At 36.5% G+C, this 21,080-nt stretch overlaps 1 protein-coding gene across 3 annotated transcripts in view; it reads left to right on the top strand.

The window, feature by feature from the left end:
- LOC135209138 (uncharacterized) overlaps positions 1-6,585 on the top strand; it is a 16,497-nt gene extending 9,912 nt beyond the window's left edge. Inside the window, exons 1-4 of one of the 3 annotated variants that reach the window (XM_064241791.1) lie at positions 1-453; positions 3,202-3,462; positions 3,992-4,029; positions 4,289-6,585. The exon at positions 1-453 is cut by the window's left edge and continues 6 nt beyond it. In XM_064241791.1, coding sequence (XP_064097861.1) covers positions 3,210-3,462; positions 3,992-4,029; positions 4,289-5,179 — 1,182 coding nt within the window. In that variant the 5' untranslated portion in view covers positions 1-453; positions 3,202-3,209 and the 3' untranslated portion in view covers positions 5,180-6,585. Of the gene's footprint in view, positions 454-3,182; positions 3,463-3,991; positions 4,030-4,288 lie in introns of all 3 variants that reach the window. The other 2 variants (XM_064241790.1, XM_064241789.1) reach the window with 2 other exon arrangements.
- The last annotated feature ends 14,495 nt before the right edge of the window (positions 6,586-21,080 follow it).

A 21,080-nucleotide genomic window follows, 5' to 3' on the forward strand; every position in this document is an offset into this window, starting at 1 on the left:
TGTGTTACAAAACGCAAAACGCGACAAGCTTCATTCGACCACCATATTATCAGGTCTGGAAGCTAAAACGAAGCGTTTCTATGATGACGTCTATAGCAACGACCATCCGCCGATATGCTAAGAGTTAGAATCTCCCACAAACAGAATAATTCATATCTCATAGAAGCGGGACATCGCCATTTGTATCGACAGGTACGAATCACGTGCGGTTGCTCTCCAAGATAAGATAAAAATAAAAAAGAAATAAATAAATAAAGCTTGATTTGGGAGGCAGTTATCACTGAGTGATCAGTGCAAGCTCGAGTTTGTTACGTATCGCAGAGGTAAAGGCTGCGTCGAACTGGGTTTATATATCTACTGAAATAACATACTAACGAAAAATATTGCTCTTACTTGCAAGTGCTTAGATCTGCTTAGTTCTGCGCATGGGAAGGGCACTCGTTTACTGAGACGGTGAGTATAGATTGATATACTATATATATATATATATATATATATATATATATATATATATATATATATATATATATATATATATATATACGTATATATGTATTATATTTTTTAAATTTTATAAATTACCTTCATATATATATAATATATATATATATATATATATATATATATATATATATATATATATATTATCGAGGCTAATTTTCAAACAAACGAAATTTCCATCGAAAATAAAATAAACAAAGTACCTTTAAAATAGAAAATCACACTACTACCATGTCACTAAAACGTAAAAAGTATCACATAATTCACGTCACAGTTTTACGTATTGAATAATAAGTAAGAATAAAAAACGCACAAAAACACAACAATTAACCACATTTCTTTTCTTCTAAATATTGTCGATTCCACGCGAATGTTCGCTAATCAAAAAACAACAGTGAAGTCATTTTTATATATCTTATCTACGAGTCATTTAAAAAATGCAGGAAAGAGGGGTCGTGGTATTGGCTAGCGATAAAACGAAAATAAAACTAATGTTTATCTCGTTGCTTTGGAGAGAGAGAGAGAGAGAGGTTGGACTAAGGCAAGCCAGACTTTTTTTCTCTCTCTCTCTCTCCACACACACACACACACACAACACACACACAGACTTGGAGATACAAATTGCATTTAATGATATAAAGATGAATAGTTCAGGTAGACAGTATGCTTTCTAAAATATATTATTATTATTATTATTATTATTATTATTATTATTATAATACATATGTATACAGAAACTGTTTAAAAATTCGTAAAGTAACTAAGTCTACGGGCAGAACCAGCCCCGTTTCGGGGAATCCCTTCTCACCCCCAACCCCTTCGGAGGCGGGGAGGGGTTAGTATGAAACCCCACTATGAACCATCTTAGATATCCCCACTATAACCCTGCCTAGTTTCATGCTCATCGGACCAGCCGTTTGGCCATGACTGAATGACAGCCGGACGGACCGACATTACGCTTATTATAGTAAGAATAAAGGGACGCGGTTATTCCAACACTTTTTGTATTGATAACGAACAGCTTATCTCACAACAGACTGGGTCTCTATTTCCGTTTTACTTAGTCAGCTGTCTATTTTTTTTCCTCTTTGTAACGCAACACATCAGGGTGCTTGCGTCATCGAACACTGTTAGACATAACAATGCTTTGTGACACGTCTGTATCTTTCATTGGGTCTAATAATTATTAGGCACCTTTCTTTAATCTTATCTATCTTTATATTCATTTATATTTACTGCGTTCATTTACTTGTCATTTACATTATTATTATTATTATTATTATTATTATTATTATTATCAGAAGATGAACCCTATTCACGGGTAACAAACACACAGGGTCATTGAATTGAAAGTTAAGATTATCATCATTATTACTAATATAGAAGATAAACCCTACTCTCTCTCTCTCTCTCTCTCTTTATATATATGTATATATATAAGCGAATCCCACAGGAAAATGATAGTCAGAAAGCCAAGCGCTTTCGTCTTTACTCAGACATTGTCAAGAAGTTAATGAAGTACAATTGGAGAGAAAGGTCTCAGGTACAAAACAAGATCAAGAATACCAGATGGTTAATTGTCAAAAGGGTAAAAATTAAAAGAGATAATCCAGGATTATCGGATATCACACGGTCACAAACCTAACCGAAATTACAAAGTACCTTTACTGTCCAAAACATGTAAAAACTGAATATATTAATTTTGTTGCTTATATTTATCAACAACTTTTTTCAAAATGAAAGCATCAAGTTTAAATAAACCAAGACTTAACTTTAGAACGTTTCATATATGCAGCCTGGAAGATCTTTAGGAGAATTTTTTATTATTAAACTCTTGACATTAATATTAGTGAAAATAACATTTATGTTTTCAGTAATATTAATGTCAAGAGTTTAATAATAAAAATTATTAATGTCAAGAGTTTAATAAAAAAAATATTAATGTCAAGAGTTTAATAATAAAAAATTCTCCTAAAGATCTTCCAGGCTGCATATATGAAATTCCTTGCAAAAAGTGTGATAAAGTCTATTACGGACAGACCGGTAAATCTCTATCACAACGTCTCAAACAACATCAATATTCTGTGAGAACTGGGCAAATATCGAATGCATTATTCGTACATATGAGAGATTTAGACCATCCTATTAACTGGAGTCAAGCAAGAGCCTTAATCCCATGTAATGACACAGTTAAAAGGAATATCATTGAATCTTGTTTCATCACGTCAAATAATAGAAATGTTCTAAATTTAAGTCTTGGTTTATTTAAACTTGATGCTTTCATTATGGAAAAAGTTGTAGATAAATATAAGCAACAAAATTAATATATTCAGTTTTTACATGTTTTGGACTGTAAAGGTACTTTGTAATTTCGGTTAGGTTTGTGACCGTGTGATATCCGATAATCCTGGATTATCTCTTTTAATCTGGCATTCTTGATCTTGTTTTGTACCTGAAACCTTTCTCTCCAATTGTATTTCATTAACTCCTTGGCAATGTCTGAGTAAAGACGAAAGCGCTTGGATTTCTATCATTTTCCTGTGGGATTCGCTTATTTATGAAGTCACATGCATCTACAGTGATTTTTTAAGCATATATATATATATATATATATATATATATATATATATATATATATATATATATATATATATACACGTATATCTATTGTTCATCTCAAGACTCCACTGAAACCTCCAGTCCTCGACATGGCTTCGGGAGCCGGGGATCTGAAGACCCTCAAGGAACCTACACCTTCCTCGGGCTCCGGCAAGGCCAGAGAGGTCGTGGGTTTTTGGGGGACCAGGTTGAAGGTCACGGACGAGGAGCGGGAGGTAATCACCATCGGACACGACGGATACGCGTCCGAGGAGTCAGAGAGACAAAGTACTACTCGCGGAGGAGGCAGTAAGAAGGGGCAAAATAAGGCGCCTACTTCGGCTGCTGCTACAGGAGGTGCCGGTGAGTGAATGATTATGTTTTTGCGAGGCGCTCAGGATTATGTTTCTCACTAAATGTTAGAGTTCTAGAGTACATTTTTTGTCATGTTTCTCACTGAATGTTAGAGTTGTAGATTGCAACGTTGTCGTGTTTCTGTTCATGACTACTGCGCTGAATCTTGACCTCTATGGAAAGGTCATTGCAGATCAATAACACTTAGGAAAAGGTCAGCTCAGAGCAAAGATTACGAAAAGGACATTGAAGGCCGTACACACACATAAATATATACATACAGAGTATATAAATGTGTATGTATATATAAATATATATATTTATATATATACATATACATACACACAAACCTATATATATAAATGCACACACACATTTATATAATATATATATATATATATATATATATATATATATATATATATATATATATATATATATATATATATATATATATATGTGTGTGTGTGTGTGTGTGTGCTGCACAAGCAGAAAAATCATGACAGCCGTGATGATAATTGTGTTTATTTGTTGACAGGAGGCCCAAAAGCAAACGTCACTCAAAAGGCAGCAACGGTAAGCATAATTTCAGTAGAAAAAAAATTATTTTGTAATTACGGTGAAGCAGTATGTGTGTATATATATACAGATATACGTGTGTGAGTGTGTCATATGCGTGTTACATGGGTGTATGCATTACAAATTCTTCATTGACCTTTGTTGTCAGCTGCTTGACAGCGACCTCTTCGTAAAGTCATAAATAAAATCCTACTATATTCTATCTGTCGATCTTTCTTATCTTATCTATCAACCAACTGGTCTTATTCTTTTCCAGGGTCCAGCCAATACCTGGAACGACAAACTCCTGCGGAAAGTAGTCCAGAACGGCCAATGGAAGAAGGCTGCCTGGCTCCCAGGCAGCGGTCGCCATATTAACGAGGGTCGGGACGCCTACGAGCCTTTCACCCACGTGGTCAGAACCATTCACCTAGAGGACGCTGTGCAGGTTCTGGCCACCGGCAGGATGGAACCAAAGGGCCTGCTAGTGTTTAGCAGCCTCCAGAGCGGGGCATTACCCGACGATCACCCTTGCAAGAACCTGAAGGTGCTTTGGTTCTCAGCACGCTTCAAGAGCGTCAGAGGAGAAGACCCGAACTGGTATGGGAATGTTGAGTTTGTCCTTCCATGCCGCCTTCTCCAGGAGATGTTCCAGTACTGCTTCTTGGTCGAGATAGTGACCAAACCCACTCACACAGATTCCAGGATTCTACTGACTAACACAGACTACTCTTCAGTGCTGCCTCACTACAACATCAAGCAGCCTGGAGGGGGTTGGATGGTGAACCAAGATGGACACTTGGCCCTGCGTAAGTGCTCCCGCTACAGATTCAGGGGGACGAACATGTTTGATCACGTCTTGGAATTCATGCTGGAAGTCAAGGAAGAGGACGAGAAGAAGATCTTGTCAAGTTGCAAAATCGACTTCAAGAACCACGAAGACGCCAGAGACACCACGAAGGTCCACGTATGCAACAGATACCAGCGCCTGAAGAAGTCCTGTCCGACTCCTTACACATCCGTGGAAACTGCAGAGGCATTTCAAAGAGATCTGAAGGACGTGGGAGTTATCTGGAAAAAGACATATCCAAAATTGACAAAGCATGCTAAACGGTGCTTGTCAGAAGCGAAAGAAAACACAATTGACTGTCCTGAAGCTGAGGCATAACGGACGAAATTTATCTAGTACCGGTAACCTTGTTTCAATTAATGAAATTTGTATATGTAAGCAAGCATTTTTGAAAAAGTTGGTTATAACTGATAGTGGGTACCTAAGCCCAAGTATTGAAAGTGGGTGGCTGAGCTTAAGTATTATTGAAAATGGGTACCTGCCTTTATGTATTGTTGAAAACGGATACCTGAATTCGGGCATTGTTGACAATGGACACCTTACCTTAAGTATTGTTGAAAATGGGTATCAGGGCTCGACTATTGTTGAAAATAGGTATCTGAGCTTACGTATGGTTGAAAATAGGTATCTGGGTTTAACTGTCGAAAATAGGTACCGGCTTCAGTATTGTTGAAAATTGGTACCTGCCATTAGGTATTGTTGAAAATGGATGCCTGAGTTTGGCCATTGTTGAAAACAGGCGCCTTTGCTCAAGTATTGTTGAAAATAGGCACTTGAGCTTTATTACTATTGAAAATGGGTACCTAAGCATTAGCATTACTGAAAACAGGTGGCTATGAGCGATTCTTACCGAGAAAAAGTAGCTTTTAGTAGTGTGATGTAAAAACAGGATATCAGGATATGATCAACATGTGCCTGTTGTACTAGTCTAACTGCATATTAACATCTGAAGCTCCTGATGTACTGTAGTAATCTGAGGACTGTAGACTGGATGACACAAAAATATGCACCTGCAAGTAACCCATCGTCTGAGACTGGAGAGCTAAACTGAGCAGACATATCAGTTCAGAGTCTGTCACCTTGACAGGCAGCACAGAATGCTGTTCAAGGCATTGTGTGCACTGTTTTTCTCTGTCACCTGAATACTCTTCATTTTGTAGTGGAGTGGATCAAAGATTAATTACATACATACATACACACACACACACACACGGGTATTTATACTCAGTGGTGGCATCAACCCATTCCCACCCTGACAGCCGACAGTGGGTTTGAAACACGAAGCTATTTATAAATGAATTTTCATCACACAACTGTGATATTCTATATAACACAAACATTAAGCCAGAAATGTCGTTTAATATCAGTTTATATATACCTTTCTGAGTCACTGAAGACGGTTCTCACTGTGTTGTGGATCGAGTCCGCCATGTGACAAACCACTCATCAATTATAATTCCCCTTCAGTTTTATTTGTGAGGTACAGTGAATTAGATATCAGAAGACATTTGTAGCTTAATGTGCGCGAGCATAAAATGCCACGGTGATGTGACAATATATATACATATATATATATATATATATATATATATATATATATATATAATATATATGCATATACAGAGACATGTTCCTTAAAATCATTAGTTTTTCATCAACTAAAAAGATATTTGTAGCTTAATGTGTGTGAACATAAAATGACACGATGATGTGACAATATATATATATATATATATATATATATATATATATATATATATATATATATATATATATATATATATATATATATATATATATAAATATATATATATATATATATATATATATATATATATATATATATATATATATATATATATACATACAGAGACATGTACCTTAAAATCATTAGTTTTTCATCAGCTAAAAAAAGATATTTGTTAACTTATAAAAATGTTCATGATGAATAAATATTTGGTTTTAACAAATTCATTCTTTCGCTCCTGCTGTGTTAGGTTTTTTTTATTGTTTGTTCATAGACTCCTTAAATAAAACACAAAAGAAAGAGAGAGAATTCCACGTCACATACTAAGAGAACAGCATGAAGAAATGGGAAGACTGGTAGACTCACCGCGAGTGAGGTTTTTAACGATGGCGTGATTTCGCTAAGTCAAGCTAGAATCTGTTGTTTCTGGGTCAGTCTGTCTGCAAATAGTATCATCGTTTTAGAATTTTTAATTTTTCTAGCGATGCGTACATCCAGAAGGCTTCAATAGGCTGGTTTTTCTGTTTAATATCTCTCTCTCTCTCTCTCTCTCTCTCTCTCCTCTCTGTGGATTCTTTTCCTTCCATTGTCTCTCGCTCCTTCTAATAACTCTCTCTCGCGGAAAAGAAACAAATCACAACGCATCTTGTCATAGGTTTATAATAAGTTACCCACGGTTCGTGATTTCAAAAACGGCGTTACAATTCCGCAGATTTAATTAGATAATGTCCTCTTCTCCTCTCTCTCTCCCTCTCTCTCCATTCTCTCTTCTCCTTCTTCTTCTTCTCTCAACTACGAAAAATCTATCTGGATGTTCTCCTTCGTATTTTATTTTCTCGCAGAAGACACCTAACTAATCTACACCAATTTCCTTCACTCTAGTGACAATATTCTAGATGATTTTAAGATTATTATTATTATTATTATTATATTATTATTATTATTATTATTATTATTATTATTATTATTATTATGCCTCCTTTCGCTCATTTCAACGAACTAACATCAGTCTCCTTGATCCTAGTGACAACTTTGTAGATGAATTAAATATTATCATCACTAAAACACAAAGTGACCTTGTTTGAAGGTCGACCAGCCTACTCGTGACGTAAGACTTCATTCATCTTTTGTTTATCAGTTACGTCAGTTAACCTGTGGCATCTTCACTTAACTTCTGCAATCTCTTTTTAATTGTATAGCCTTCACCAACACCTTGATTTTTCCTAGCCGTCACCCGGTTGCAAATTCCCGAGATGTATACTATACTCTGTTTTTTTCCATCTGTCCACCCGCCTGTGGTGTTTGCCCATGGTAACACTGCACCCGGGCTTTAAATAATGTCATATTTCGAATATTAACGGTGTAATTCGCATACAGTCAATTATTAAAACACTTTTCAGTTGCAAATCTATGCCCAGATATCCTTTTATTTACCTAAAACTTACACATAGCATAACTATTTAAAGCCCGGGACGCAGTGTTACCATGCGCGACCACCACAGGCGGATGGACAGATGGAAAAAAAACAGAGTATAGGTTAGGTTAGGTTAGGTTGGGTTAAGTTAGGTTAGGTTGGTTCAGAGAAGTAAGGTCAAGGTAATTAAGGTGTGGGACACATACTGAGATTATTTTCATTTTCAAGAAGATTCTATGTAACGTTAGTTTTGAAGAAATGTACTATGGTGTTTTGACGTTGCATGAACCAGTGGTTATTCAGCAACGGGACCAATGGCTTTGCGTGACTTCCGAACCACGACGAGAGTGAACTATCACCAGAAATGCACATCTCTGACCCCTCAATGGAATGCCCGAGAATCGAACTCGCGGCCACTGAGGTGGCACGCCAACACCATACCGACCAAGCTACGTCACTGAGGCACTTTTTATATTTTTTTAAGATGTGGCGTCTCTCTTTTTCAGGGAAGGTTCGGTACTCGGTTACAGTTGGAGAATATGCCACCTAGTAATGTAGCTTTTGTCCCTTAATTCTGCTTTTCTTGATATCTATAATCGTCCTTTTTGAAGAAGCTTTCGCTATCGTTTGCAGTTTATTCCCGCCTCTTTACCAGGCTGTGGAAATATTGTCCTGAGTCAGAATTCCTTGACGATATATACATACATACATACACACACACACACACACACACACATATATATTATATACATGATATTATAAGATATATATACGTATATACACATATATGCATATATATATATATATATATATATATATATATATATATATATATATATATCTATATATATATATATCTTCAAGGAATTCTGACTCAGGATGATATTTCATCGTGCTTTTTTGATATGCTTATCACTGCAAAGCCTTAAGATCCAAGTGCAAGAAATGTGAAGAAATTATGAAGTCCGGTAGCGGGAAGCGAACCCACCCTACCACAATCATATATATAATATATATATATATATATATATATATATATATATATATATATATATACATATAATGTGTGTGTATATATATATAAAAAAAGTATTAGACACTGACGCATTGTGCCTTAATCCAACGATACAACCAATTCTACCCAGTTCAGTAATCCATTCTGAGCCTCCAATTAAAAAAAATAATAAAAAAAAACCTTGGCCAATTTCCAAATAACCCAACAAATCCCGAAACCAAAAACCAGCGGGGTAATTCAGGTGAAAACGAAGACGTCACGGGGGCTATATAACGTCAGTCGCGAGTGACCTCAGAAAATCCCGAAGCTGTTAGTTAAGACCGATCTCGAGAAACCGGCGGATAAGAGCTGGCGAAAGGAGACGAGACGGGGCGTTTGCTGTTGATATCGACACAGGACACACAGGCCACCACGAACATCGGAAGCAGTACGGAGGTCATATTATGCTTTCTTTCTCGATCATTTCTCTCTGGCTGAGGGATACTTTTGAAAGACGTATTCCTCAGGAGAGGTGGAATATAGATCCTACCCATGTGAACTCTCGAGAGAGACTGAAATTTTCCAGCCTTGTGATTGGCTTATCAACAGCCAATCAGGAGCGTCGCATAAGGGACTGGCCTAGACATCAAATGCACGGTTGATGTGAATCTATTGTACCTCATTTCTCTCATGCGGTTTTTTTTTTCTTTTGTCTGTTTCTTCGTTGTTTCGTTACTGGTCTGTTTTCGATTTTTAATTAACATTTACCAGTTTCTTTACTTAATTGTTTATTATGTCCTATTGTATATACTGCTTCACTGGTCACGGATCTAGGTCTATTCACTTTGTGGATGCTTGCATATGTTACTATAATAGTCTTCATTGGTTATGCCATTTATAACAACAACAACAAGAATAATGAACCAAACAAAAACTTCTTTCAGTTTTCTTCTAAAATGAGAAAGAAACTCACAAAATTGCTGTGTATAACGTGTTTACTTATAAACATTTACAAGTAAACGCGTTATACACAGTAATTTTGTGGGTTTTTTTTTATTTTTCAATAATAATAATTAAATATAATAATAATAAATAATTAATAATTAATAATAATTAAATAATAACAATAATAATAATAATAATAATAATAATAAGTAATAATAATAATAATAATAATAATAATAATAATAATAATAATAATAATAATAATAATAAAGCAGTAAGAAAGAGTAGTTTTAATCTTTTTTTAATATGAACGTCTCAAAACCACAGATTTTAGATGTGTCATTAGCTGACAAAGCAAAATCATTACCATAGACTTACACGCATTTAGAATCCTTCACGCATTTTTCATACAAACAGAGACACAGACACAGACGCGCGCGCGCACACACACAGATAAGGTATATTTACACAGATTCAATCACACGAAATTATCGATAACTTCATCATAAAACAGGTTTTGAATAATAACACGAACGGACTGACTTTTTGCTAAGGCAAATGGCTAAAAATAAAAAAGTAAAAAATTAAATGCTCCGTTTCTTCGGCGCAACTGAGTTTCTGTATGTCGAAAATATATCTATATTTCGGTGGGCTAGATATAATGCTGTACGAGCCGCGGCCCATGAAACTTTAAGCAAGACCCGTTGGTTGCCTGGGCTATGTCGTTGCCAAATGCACGGTTATGGGTAACTTTAACCTTAATTAGAATTAAAACTACTGAGGCTAGAGGGTTGGAACTTGGTATGGTCGATGTTTGGAGGGTGGTTGATCAATACACCAAGTTGCAGCCCTCTAGCCTTAGTAGTTTTTAAGATCTGAAAGCGGACAGATAAAAAATGCTGACAAAAAATGCGGACAGACAGACAAAGCCGGCGCAATAGTTTTCTTCTCAGAAAACTTAAAACTAACATGAACAATTAATTTGAAATTGTGTCGTCTACGATGGCTGTCTCCTTATTTCCTTCGGGGTTGGTGGGAGGGGTTGAGAGAGATCGGTTGATGACGTCACACAGGAAGGCGTCAATGAATTTTTGAATTTTATCAGAGAAGAAAAGTCGTTGTAATGTCGTGGGTACAGAAAGATGTACCTTGCTAATTATTCGTATTATATCGTAGTATTAAGTTTATTGGTATTTTATCTTAAAAATATATATGTTATGATTCTACATACGCATTACATGTATATATATATATATATATATATATATATATATATATATATATAATAATAATAATAATAATAATAATAATAATAATAATAATAATAATAATAATAATAATAATAATAATAATAATAATAATAATAATAATCACATTGGCAGCTGTTGTTAAATTTTGTCAGTTCTTTCTTGGGTGCTTGACAGCTTAAGAAATCAATGTTAAGTTGACGTATGCATATGTGTATGTATGTAATGCTAATATACATATATATATATATATATATATATATACGTGTATATATATATATATATATATATATATATATATATATATATATATAATATATATATATATATATATTAGCATACATACATGCACATTTGCATACGTCAACTTAACATTGATTTCTTAAGCTGTCAAGCACCCAAGAAAGAACTGAAGTAATTTAACAACAGTTGCCAATCTAATTATTACTATTATTATTATTATTATTATTATTATTATTATTATTATTATTATTATTATTATTATTATAGTTTAACCAGACCACTAAGCCGACTAGACAAGACATCCCGGTGATCCTTGGTGTTGAAGGACTCTGGGACCATCAGGAACTCTGCAGGATACTGTACAGCCTCTCTATCGAAGTCACCTTAAAGTCTACCCAAGCAGTGGGACCTTTGAGGTCATTCAGGGAACTGAGAATAAGTAGGTTAGAAAGGTGTGACGGGAGGGAAACCTCAAAGCAGTTGCACTAGGAATTAAGTGTCAGGAGAGGGAGAATATGAATGGAGGTACAGTAAATGGAATGAAAGGGGTTGCAGCTAGGGGCCGAAGGGACGCTGCGAAGAACCTTTTGCAATGCCTACTGTGCACCCCATGAGGTGGACTGACGGTACTACCAGGAGATAAGTCCTATGTCGTTTGTCATACCCACCTACAATCCTCCACGTGCGCATGTCTTGCCCAACATACCCTACAGGATTCTGGGACACAACGAGGAACCCAGAACATAAATCTAGAATTCAGAAAGCTTTCAAGTTTTCAAAGATGCCCTTAGGAGCAAAGAACATAACCGGAATTCCTCTAGAAAAATAAGCCCTAGGATATCTGAAGGACTTCAAGAAATCCTGGACGCTATCAGGATTCAGGACTCCCAAACCGCCAGCAGCAGAAAGTATAGGCTGACTCAGAACGCTGCTGGGTTTCGCTCCAGGAATGCAACAATGATAGCGCAACAGCGCCAAGCCGTTGCGCTACCATTCTCTGACGTCTTGGGGGTGGCAGGAAGTATATTATAGTTCCTTCTTAGTCACTTCCTGCGTAGCTCCAACCAATTTCGTAATGATAAGTTACTTTCATTTATATATATATATATATATATATATTATATATATATATATATATATATATATATATATATATATATATGCTTAAAAAATCACAGTATAAGCGAATACCACAGGAAAATGATAGGCAGAAATCCAAGCGCTTTCTCCTTGACAATGTCTTAGTAAAGACGAAAGCGCTTGGATTTCTGCCTATCATTTTCCTGTAGTATTCGCTTATATATATATATATATATATATATATATATATATATATATATATATATATATATATATATATACACACTGTCGAAAACAGATATGCGGGAAGTATTTTGAAAGCGTCGTGATGAGAATGACCGATGAAGGTTTTATTTTCAGAAGCTGAAACACTCTTCGACTTATTTTTAGTGAGTGCTTCAAGCTATGTACACACACGTAATGACTCACACATTGGTCTAGAGTTCCTGAACTTGATTGGTGTTACTATTTCTGAGATGCCTCCTAGCTTTGTAACTTGTATATTTGTTTGTTTGTTTGAGAGAGAGAGAGAGAGATGTGGGGGGATTAAAAATGTTGCTAATCAAAGACTACACTATTGACGTAAATCCGATTCTGAAGTATGAAGAAGACCGAATCATCAAGAAGAAAGAAGAAGAGAGAGTAGAAGAAGAAGAAGAAGAAGAAGAAGAAGAGAGAGAGAGAGAGAGAGAGAGAGAGAATTCAATTGTTGCTAGTCTAACAGAGCCCCCGTAACATAAGTCTAATTCGGAATCTTATGGTGACTGAGATCACTTAGGCGCATCTAACCGCCGTTCTGCGAATGGTCGGCCCCTGGAACGTAACTCAAGGAATTCGACATAAAATCCAATGATGTCCTTGAGCTGTGATAGGAAAGGTTGCGTTCTCAGAGCGTGAATTCCTTGAAAAATTATAATAATACAAATAACTGACGGCGACATGACGTCATCAAGACGGTGGTTTTATTTTCAGGTTGAAATGTTGAATGTTTTTCAAGCTCAAAGTAAGCAAAATTATATCGTATAACTATATATTTCTTGTGGAGATCAAACATTCAATTGCTTAGACGTAAATAAAACTACTGTCAACGTTATAATATAAATATAAATAATAATTAACTCGCGCGGATTGGCGACTCTCTGGCGGTATCTGGCAGCGACATCCGTCACAAGAGTATAAATAAGGCGACTACACAATTTTTGGCGGTTGTCTGTGAAGTGAAACTGTATCGTGAAGTCGTCCATTATTTGTTTACCTTACAGGACAAACTCGACAGTTTTTGTTTAATATCTTTTAGTGTTTTATAAAAAGTTTGTCAGTTTTGTTGACCCAAAAATGGCAACGAAGAAAACACTGTTTATTCTCGCCTGTTGTGTCTTGGCTGTTTCCGCTCTTCCTCAAGGCAAGTACAGAGGGAAAGATAATTTTTTTTTTTTTTCTAAATCATATTAAACATCATCAGAAGTTATAATGGGAAATTGGTCCAAAAAATTGTAACTTAAATATTTGTTTCAACGTAAACAAACGACCTGATTTCATTGAGTCAATATTAATATTGGAGGCAAATTACATTTCGTAATAATGTAAGAATGAAGATAGATTGTTATTACTGCTATTGTGTTATTATATTTAATTTCTATTAGGTTTATACAGTAAGCAAAAGCAAATTAATTTACATTTAAAATAACATTTCCATTGCTTCCTCGCATAAAGTTGAATATAATCACTTTTAATCAATACAGATTCAAACTGGAATTGTAAGAAAAATAAGTTTTCCACTATTCAGACCAAATTACATAATGAAGAAAGAATTATCTTTTTTTATTTAGTTAAAATTACATAACTGAAAAGCCTCCTTTTGGAAGAGATATTTAGACCAACATTGTAAACATAAAAACCTCCTTTTGGAAGAGATATTTAGACCGACATTGTAAACATAAAAACCTCCTTTTGGAAGAGATATTTAGACCGACATTGTAAACATAAAAACCTCCTTTTGGAAGAGATATTTAGACCAACATTGTAAACATAAAAGCCTCCTTTTGAAAGAGATATTTAGACCAACATTGTAAACATAAAAGCCTCCTTTTGGAAGAGATATTTAGACCAACATTTTAAACATAAAAACCTCCTTTTCGAAGAGATATTTAGACCACATTGTAACTAAAAAGCCTCCTTTTTGAAGAGATATTTAGACCAACATTGTAAACATAAAAACCTCCTTTTGGAAGAGATATTTAGACCGACATTGTAAACATAAAAGCCTCCTTTTGAAAGAGATATTTGGACCAACATTGTAAACATAAAAGCCTCCTTTTGGAAGAGATATTTATACCAACATTGTAAACATAAAAACCTCCTTTTGGAAGAGATATTTAGACCAACATTGTAAACATAAAAGCCTCCTTTTGGAAGAGATATTTAGACCAACATTGTAAACATAAAAACCTCCTTTTGGAAGAGATATTTAGACCAACATTGTAAACATAAAAGCCTCCTTTTGGAAGAGATATTTAGACCAACATTGTAAACAAAAGCCTCCTTTTGGAAGAGATATTTAGACCAACATTGTAAACAAAAGCCTCCTTTTGGAAGAGATATTTAGAACATTGTAAACATAAAAATCTCCTTTGAAGGAGATATTTAGACCAACATTGTAAACAAAAGCCTCCTTTTGGAAGAGATATTTAGAACATTGTAAACATAAAAGCCTCCTTTTGGAAGAGATATTTAGACCAACATTGTCAACATAAAAGCCTCCTATTGGAAGAGATATATGGTGTGTAAACCTAGGCCTATGACTTCTCCTCCTTTAGCGGGCACCTTTGAACAGGACGCGGAGACGGTTGATCCTGTGAATACAGGCGGCGATCCTGATGGACTTCCTGTAGGAGGCGATCCTGACGATGGCATTCCCGTTATCATTATCCGGAGACGGCCTATTTTCATAAGTAAAGAGAAAACGAAACGTTTCTGCACAAAATTTGGCGTTGGTGGTGGTGGCTTTTCCTGACGGTGCACCAGTTTGAGTAGTTAGCCATTATGCATGTGGGTCTAGGCCCTAGAGAAATCTGGTATCTCTCTCTCTCACTCTCTCTCATCGACATGTCACGTACGGTACTCGTAGGAACAAGGAATCCTTTCCTCTCTCTCTCTCTCTCTCAGCGCACTTGCAGTGCATTGTTTACAGATGAAGAAGAGAATCCTCTCTCACTCTCCAAATACGTTAACTTTAATGAACATACGCAGCTCTCTCTCTCTCTCTCTCCGCTGTTTGATTGTAAAGGACAAAAGCTACTCTCTCTCCCCTCTCTGTATCTCTCCACGTTGTTTCATTGTAAAGAACATTAGCTACTCCTCTCTCTTTGTCTGTATGTCCTTGTTTAATTCTTAAAGAATAATAATCTCTCTCTCTCTCTCTCAATTGAAATTCCTTCTGCGATAATGACATCCACCACACAATGTTTTGAAGTCGCAGATCACGTGATACAGCGACTGTCTGTCCTCGTTGGTTGCAACTACACTTTCGTAACGTCCTGAGGGCGTTACGCCCACTGCCCTCCAATCCGCCCGCTGGAGGATATATTCAAGACTCCAGCAAGGAATTACACGACTGGTGGTTAGTCGAACGACGCTGGTCACAAACCATGGCAGACAAGAGGCATGGGACCATTTGGCCTACTGTTGATATGGCATGCTATTATTATCATTAATATTGTGCATGACAGTGTTTGCGGTATTATTATTATCATTACCCTAAAAATGAAAGGTTCAACAGAGCAATAAAATCGATAATGTTATTAATAGGTCTAATGATACTATGACCACGAAGCTAGCATACTATTATCAATATTGTGCATGGTAGAGTTAGAAGTATAATTACTATTATTATCATCATCAAAATTATTAAAACGGTATCAAGAATATCAGTGCCATAATGATACTGAAAATACTAATAGCTTACTAATGCAACAACTTTTAAACCAACTGCTGCTAACATACTGTTATCAGTATTATGCTTGGTAACGTTAGAGGTATTATTATTATTATTATTATTATTATTATTATTATTATTATTCTAAAAATATTAAGAATATCAGTTCAATAAAATCGTTATTGATATGAATACTGATAGGCCTACTGACAACGACCACTCGGCCCATTGGTGACGTGCTATTATTATCAATATTGTGCATGCTACGTTAGACCTATCACTATTATTATTATTATTATAAAAATATTAAGAATATCAGTTTATTACATTGATATTGATATTAATACTGATAGGCCAAGTGACAACTACCACTAGGCATACTGTTGATGTGGCATGCTATTATTGTCAATATTGTGCATGATTACGTTAGATATATTATTATTATTATTATTATTATTATTATCTCCCGACACAGCATCAGGATCAGGCGATGACCGTCGAGGCGTCTTCGACCTGCTACCAAGCCTCTTCTCGACCTTCTTCAACCGAAGGCCTTCGTTCGACCCCGACTTCGACGACAACTTCCCCGAGTCGAACTCCACCGCCACCTCGAACGGCACCCGATCGGTGCCCAGCGTCTTCACCTCCATCTTCGGAGGCCTGGGCCCCGCCCTCATCCCCCCGGAGGGCGACATGATGGACATGAACACCACCAGCGAAGTCACGATCAAGGACGGGAACAGAATCGAGGTGAATCGGACGATGGGAGGCGACAAAGATGGCGGCTTCTTCTTCACCAGGGTGTTGGTGAACGTCGTGCCTATGGGTGAAGGAGGGAAGAATGGCACCACTACTAACACTAACGCCACCTTCCCCGTCCCCACCACGGCTCCCGTGTTGCCTAAGGAGGATCCGCGCGTCAACCAGGTAGCGAACTAGTTTGAGGACTCCTCGTAACTCGGCTTCCATTTTTCGATGCTTGTCAGTGATCCCGGCTTTCAGTTTTCAGTTTCTTGATCAAGCTGCTCTTCGTTGGTGATCAATCTCTATATGATAAATTCAATTAAATTTTCTTTATATAAAATCATCCCTATGTGAGAAGTTCCTTGATCAAGCTCTGCGTTTGTGATAAATTCAATTAATCTATTTTATATAAAAGTATCCCTTTGTGATAAATTCATTACTTTCGATGACTGGATTTCAGACAAATTCATCCATTTGTGATGAATATTTGTATGATAAATTCATTCATTTTCGATAATTGAATTTATTTTTTCATAAATTCATCCATCTGTGATAAATTCAATGATATTTGACAACTGATTAGTACCTGGTAAATCCATCCATTTGCGATATAAGTCAGCCTGCTAAATTCGTTCTTTTGTGATAAGTATAATCCTGAGTGACAATTTCTCTCTCTCTCTCTCTCTCTCTCTCTCTCTCTCTCTCTCTCTCTCTCTCTCTCTCTCTCTCTCTCTAAAAGAGTATAATTTTTGCTTGTAATTGCTTATATATTTTGTCGAGTAAATTCAAGTTAATCTGACCTTTGCTTACTTAGCTTTTAAGATAAAGATACTTGCTTGATTTGTGATAAAGTTTGGCTTAGAAGATGCAAATAATATATTGATTTTAATATATGTCATTGCCTTTTGTGATACACTAATTGACTGTTAGATTGATTCCTTTGACTTAGGAATTACTAAAAAAATGTTTATGTAATTGATATTTTTAATATTTTGTTAGAAAATAAAGATTTAGAGACGCAATTTCAACAAGAAATTTTTTATTTTGAATTCTGAGGGAATAAATGATATTGTGTAACTCACATTGGCCAGAGCGCTACCGACTAACCCACACAGCGCCGTGTAGCCTCTCACTCCACAGATCGGGGTTCGACCCCGATGTGAGTTGGAAATATATTTGTGTATAATACATATATTATGTATGTATGATATATACATATATATATACTATATATATATAAATAAATATATATATATATATATATATATATATATATATATATATATGTGTATCGTATGTATGTATGTATGTATGTATGTATTAAGTATAACACACACATATATTATATATATATATATATATATATATAATTATATATATATATATACATACATACACACACACACGTGTGTGAACGCGCTGCGCGCATATGTTGCATACGCATCTGTGTCTACCTCTCGCTCGCTTTTGAATTAACCCCATGTTTTTCTAACCCATCTTCACGTGTGTGCATCCAGGTGACCAATGGATGCTACGAGACATGCTAGAAGCCATGAAGCAAATATAATAATGTAATAATAATAATTCACGTGTCCTCAGAGGTAAACTAACTCGCACAAACTCAAAAAGGTTTTGATAAATAAAATGTCCTTCCATATGTTAAATTACGGTAAATAAATATTTCTGATAATTAAGTCTATGTCATTTTAGTTCTGAGATAGTAAATTTTGATAATCAATCAATGACGAATAAGGGGTAATCTTAAGCTTAATACGTTCGTGAATTTTATGGCTTGATCAGTTAAGCATTCTTGAAAGTACATATTGTTATATGATGAATTTGAAATGAATGAATAATTGTTAAGGAAACAATTATGTTCTTGTATGAAATCATACAAGGATTAGGTAAAAAAATTAGCTGATATAATCAACAAACAAAAAATTAACAAAGGTGATTTGCTTCACAAACAAACAAAAAACAGATTCGGCAATTGAACAAATAAAGATACCAATTGGTGTTACTTCACAAACAAACACGCAAACAAAAACATTAACTATTACCCTGGACAAAAAATCAAACAAGTTTGTATGGTTAACAAACAAAAATAAATTAACAATTACATAAAACATTATTCCATTATTTACGGTATTTACTACGACACAAACAGCCAGTCGGTTTGTTTAGTCCAACGAAACTGTGGTAAAATGAACAAACGGAAATGCGACATGGCGTTGTTAACTAACAAACAAACAAGTAAACAAACCTAAGTCAGTTGGTTTGTGTAAAAAAAAACACAAGTCAGTCGGTTTGTGTAAGCAAACAAACGGAGGATACAGACTTCTTCTTGTTCACACTTTGCACAAACACGCTGTAGCTTACTAACGCCAACTATTTTGGGCTTCTGTTGTGTGCATCGCTTAAGAACTTCAGTCCATCAACAACTTCAAGGTAAGTCAGAATTTCAGTTCATTTCATTTATATAACATCTTTGTCATCACTGCACCGAGACTGATGAAATTATGGCTATATCGTTCTTATGGTGATTATAATGATATTTTTAAAGTGAATAGTAGTGGTTATACTTTCTAAACCATTTGTGGCTTCTCTATCTAAATCGCGACCAAGTGTCACTCGATACTAAACTTAAAAAGTTCTCCAGTAAAATTCCGTGAATCTTAATTTAACCCAGCTTCCAGAATACCCCTAACCGCTGACTTGCTTCCCTGGCAGGAAGTGACGTCATCATCACCTACCCTGGTGCGGCGCAAGAGATGGTCCTTACTGGACTATCTAAACCGGAGGAGGCGCAGGAAAATGAAGCCTAAATCTCTGCCCACCTGCCATGACGACGATGAATCCGCCGAGGTCGTGGCGGGGGTCAGTTCGAATACCCTCAGTGCTGCTGCTGCTGCTGCTGCTGCCCCGCCTCCTCCTGCACCAGTGTCACCTAGGTTGCCCAAACCACCCACGCTGGAAGGAGACACGAACGTCAATTACATAGGCCCAGTGCTTAGGGAGGAAGATCCTGATGTGGAGGTCTTTGACGTGGATCTAGTGAGGGCCGATGCGGAGAGGTTCCGTGCAAGGACCTCTGCGCCAGTCATGGCACAGCCTGTAAGGCCAAAACCACCACCCAGAGCTGAGCCTCTTAGGTCACAACCCATCAGGGCTGAGCCTGTGAGATCTCTGAGGTCACAGCCTGCTGTGGGTGTGGGTGAGAGCCTGAGGTCACAGGCCATCAGGACTGAGCCTCTGAGGTCTTTGAGGTCACAACCCAATGTGGATGTGAGCTTGAGGTCGCAGGCCATCATGGCTGAGCCTTTGAGATCTTTGAGGTCACAGTCCACTGCAGCCGAGCTTCTGGGGCCAAAACCTACCCTAACAGAGCCCTTGAGATCAAATCCGTTGAGGCGACAGGCTCTGAGGTCTATGCCCTTGGAAATTCAGGTTCAGAGGGCCCAACCAACAGCTCCTCAATCGGAGACCCAAGAGTTTCGTCTGCCTTTCAAGAAGTCTCTCCGGCTGCTGTAGATTCTCCCTTTGGCTGATGTAAGCAAATAGGTCTTACTCCATTCTTTCAGTTTGTGCAGTCTTCGACCAGAACTGGATCCACTATAGATCTACCAGTACTTGATCCATCAGAGCTGGATCCACCATGGATCTGCCAGTACTTGATTCATCAGAACTGGATCTACCATGGATCTGCCATTCTGGATCAAGTGGAACTGGATTGAGATTTGGCAATCTCAATCTCTCACTCTCTTTCCACCCCCCTCTCTCTCACTCTCCTACCACCCTCTCTCTCTCTCTCTCTTTCTTACTTCTCCCTTCCGCCTCTTGTTTGTCCGTCCTTGGCCAGCCAACCAAGGCA

The sequence above is a fragment of the Macrobrachium nipponense genome, chromosome 37, assembly GCF_015104395.2.
Source record: "Macrobrachium nipponense isolate FS-2020 chromosome 37, ASM1510439v2, whole genome shotgun sequence".
In the NCBI taxonomy this organism is placed as follows: Eukaryota; Metazoa; Arthropoda; class Malacostraca; order Decapoda; family Palaemonidae; genus Macrobrachium; species Macrobrachium nipponense.